We start from the raw sequence: 4,057 nt of genomic DNA, 5'->3' as shown, positions 1-4,057 counted from the left end.
TGGGCTATATGGTGCCCACTATTGGGCTATATGGAAATGTGAGGTCGTCCTATGAGGACTATACGGCTCTTGCTCTATACGGGCTATACGGTTGACATGATGTGATGCTCGCCCTATATGGGCTATATGGCGCCCACTATTTGGGCTATATGCTGATAGTCTGTGTGCCCGTATTATTGCCGAGCACGACAGGGGGCTGTATGAGGTGAGTTATTAACTATATGATGTGACTGGATTAATGATATTCAAGGTTAAATGTGTCTATATGGATGAGATTAACTGTGGCTTTTATTAGTTTATAAGGATGTGATTGTTGTCGATGCATACGTTGTGTGACCTATGATGGTGATTTATTAGTCGGATGGTACATGACTTACGAAAAGCAAATTAGTATAGTGCAAAGTACATGTATTTCTGTATGGTCATTATGGTGATATATGATAAGTTGTGATAATATTTAATTGTATGAAATGTCGTATAAATAAATATGAGAGAGGAAAATTCTAAAATGCAAAATTCTTAAATACTAATAATGATATAGAAATCGAAGTATAAGACAATATGTGAGAAATTAAATGATTGGTAATAAATGATGACATCACTTATTTGATGGAGTTTTTTTTAAAGATGTTGGGATGTTACACGAATTTTGATTCGTTTTCAAAATATAGTTACTCGTAGGAATCAATTATCGTGCCCGTACAAAAGATAGTGTTACTTAAATTGTTAAGTGGAATTCTTGTAAAAAGTATAGTGAATTGCAAAATGTTAAACGCTCAAAAATGTGAAAATATTCTTGCTCTTTTTATTCATATATTTCAAATGGAGTAATGTAAACATGCAAATCTACCCGTTGATATTTTGATCTGATTAAAACCACAAATTAAACGAATCAATGAATTTCGTAACACATTTAGAAGTAGAAAACTCCGGCGGCGGCGGCGACGCCCACGACGGCCGACACCTCCAAGCCGGCGGCGCCGCCAGTGGCAGCATCATCTTCCGGCGTAGCTTCGTCAGCAGCATCATCGGCAACCGGCGCCTCAGCCGGAGCCTCTCCGGGGGCGGCGTCGGGCGAGGCTTCGCCGGCCGGAGTTACCGCCTCCTCCTCCGCGCCGGCCGGAACGGCGGCCGTGGGAGTGGCGGCGATATTGCTCGGAGCTGCGGCGGGAACGGCGGCCGTGGGAGTGGCGGCGATATTGCTCGGAGCTGCGGCGGGAACGGCGGCGACGGGGGTGGTGGCGGCCGGCTTTGTAGGCGCCGCCGCAGGGGATGCCGAGGGAGCGGAGGATGGGGATTGGGCGGAGACCGCGGCGGCGGAGAAGAGGAGGGCAAGAACGATCAATTGGCGGGCCATTTTTTTATTTAATTGATTTTTAGTTTTTGGTTATGGCTTTATTATTGATTCTTGGAGTTTTATTTTGAAGCAATGTTTTCTCTAATTAATAATTAGAGAAGGCTGCGAGCGAGCAAGAATGATTTTCACGGCGGGGGGAGGCGGGGGTTTTATACGGCGGAGGAGGCGGGAGATGCGGTGGGAATTTTATGTAAATTAAAATTGTTGTTTTTTTGTATCCATGGAATGGGAGAAAGTTAAGGTGGAATAATTGGTTCTACTATTTGTGGTAAATTTGGCAATTGTTGAGTAATTGGTTGGTTCTGATATTTTGTTTTGTTAATTTAGTGATAAATGATAATAGATGTATTTTTTGTAATGTTATTAAATTGATCGAGTGCTTGTAAGATTATGAACGTTGGAAATATCGGATGTTTACAAACAAACATAATTATGTTGTTAGAAATGGGATTAAAGACAAATTTTAGTAATATGTAGCTTAAAATTCAAAAGTTTTGAGTATATATCATGTATTCCATGTAGGAAAAAACGTGGGAAATTATAAAAGGCTAGGCCTTTGGCCTTTCATCTAATGTAACCCTCCAAATGCATTATGAGGTGCCTTAATGCCTACACCTTTCATGTGGTCTCTCAGAGCATCCGCAATGCGGTGCCGTCGCCGTTCCTATGCCGTTCCGGAGGAACGGTTTCGCGGCGGCACGCGTTGCAGCGTGCGTTCCGTCGCCATTCCGTGCCGCCACCGTTCCCATGCCGTGCCGCGTTTCGTTCCTCCGGAACGCGGAACGAAACGTTCCGCCACGCGCCGAGGCGACGTGGCGGACTCCCATTCGACGCGTGAAGCCCACTCGCTGCCCCGCGAGTGGGCTTCGTCCCGATGACGCAATAATTCATTTTTTTTAAAAAAATTTCGAATTTAATAAAAAAAAATAAAAATTTTTTTATTAACGGTAATGAGACCGTTAATTTTATAGCCGTTTGTTTTTTTTTTATTATTTATTTATTTACTCTATAAATACTCCTATTTCATACTCATTTCAATCACAAACACACATCTATTTCTCTCTATTTCCACCCCAATTTTCATCTCAAATCAACTCTATTTTCCTTCTCCCAAATTTAATCAAACTAATGGATCCTTATGAACAAATGCGTCAAATATTGGAACAATCACTTGAAGAAGATCGACGACGGGAGGCGGAAGAAGCCGCTCCGCCCCAACGTCGCTCCCGTACGTACATCCATCGTAACCGGGAGGAAGCCGCCGCAAGGTTAGTACGCGACTACTTCTGCGATAACCCGGTTTGGGGAGATACGTACTTCCGTCGCCGTTTCCGCATGGGGAAACCGTTATTTCTCCACATCGCGAATACTTTGGCAGCCCGGGAAGAGTTCTTCCAGGAAGGGTTCGACGCGGTCGGACGTCCCAGCCACACGACGCTGCAGAAATGTACTGCAGCAATCCGCCAGCTTGCGACTGGACAAACGGCCGACATGTTCGACGAATACCTCCACATCGGAGATAGCACTGGGCGAATGTGCTTGCTCAAATTCTGCAAAGGCGTCCGGGCAGCCTTCACCGATGAATTTCTCCGGAGGCCAAGCACGGCCGATTGTCAGTTCCTTCTCGACCTTCACGAAACAGTGCACAGATTCCCAGGGATGCTCGGCAGCGTCGATTGCATGCACTGGCAATGGAAGAATTGCCCGGTGGCGTGGAAGGGGTCCTACACGAGCGGCCACAAAGGTACCCACCCAACCGTTATACTCGAGGCTGTTGCCGACTACCGCCTTTGGATCTGGCACGCGTACTTCGGGTCCCCGGGTCGAACAACGACGTAAACGTGCTCAACCAGTCCGACCTCTTGACCGAAGTTTTGGATGGTAAAGCGCCGGCCATCAACTTCGTCGCCAACAATCGGCTTTATAAAATGGGGTACTATCTCGCCGATGGCATCTACCCGAAGTGGCCTACCTTCGTGAAGACGTGCAGTGGGTCTGCGAACCCAAAGCAGGCTCTTTTTGCGCAGAAGCAGGAGGCTGCTCGCAAGGATGTGGAGAGGGCGTTCGGGGTTCTCCAAGCGCGCTTCAACATCATCAAAGCCCCGGCTCGTACGTGGTTCATGGAGAACATGGTCGACATCATGTATACGTGCATAATCTTGCACAACATGATTGTCCAAGACGAAGGACCCGAGGCGGGAAATTGGTTCGACCCCGAATCCCCCGGAAGCTCAACCGCAAGTAGTCCGCCTCGAAGTGGAGCGCATCCGTCTATACAAGAACGGTTATCTATTCGTGCAAGGACACGCGACTCTAGCGCCCACACCCAACTCCAACATGATCTAATTGAGCACATTTGGGCAAACTTTGGCGGATGAAATTATTAAAATTGTGTACTTTTATTTTTTTTATGATTTTAATTGTGTGCTTTTTATTTTTTTAAGTTTAAGTTGTAACTTTGTTTAATGTTGTGTTTTTTAATAAAATGTGTTGTTTTTTTAATTGAATTGAGTTGAAATTAAAAAAAATGAAATTGAATGAATAGTAATTTAAGGAACGGTTAAGGAACGGTTAAGGAACGAGGGTTGCAGGTTCCGTTCCTTAGTTAAGGAATGGAGTAAAAAAGTACAGTGGGGCCCTCAAATAGTGGTTTAAGGAACGGTTTAGGAACGGTATAGGAACAGCGTTGTGGATGGCCTC

General features: G+C 45.4%; 1 protein-coding gene across 1 annotated transcript; it reads right to left on the bottom strand.

Annotated features, from left to right (window-relative positions):
- Positions 1–913: 913 nt before the first annotated feature.
- LOC121789953 (skin secretory protein xP2-like) lies at positions 914–1,357 on the bottom strand. The gene has a single exon (XM_042188274.1). It carries the CDS (start codon positions 1,355–1,357, stop codon positions 914–916), a length of 444 nt encoding a protein of 147 aa, XP_042044208.1.
- Positions 1,358–4,057: the final 2,700 nt, after the last annotated feature.

Source organism: Salvia splendens, unplaced genomic scaffold (assembly GCF_004379255.2).
Source record: "Salvia splendens isolate huo1 unplaced genomic scaffold, SspV2 ctg371, whole genome shotgun sequence".
NCBI lineage: Eukaryota > Viridiplantae > Streptophyta > Magnoliopsida > Lamiales > Lamiaceae > Salvia > Salvia splendens.
The sequence above is the reverse complement of the archived record's forward strand: the minus strand, read 5'-3'. Positions and strand labels throughout refer to the sequence as shown.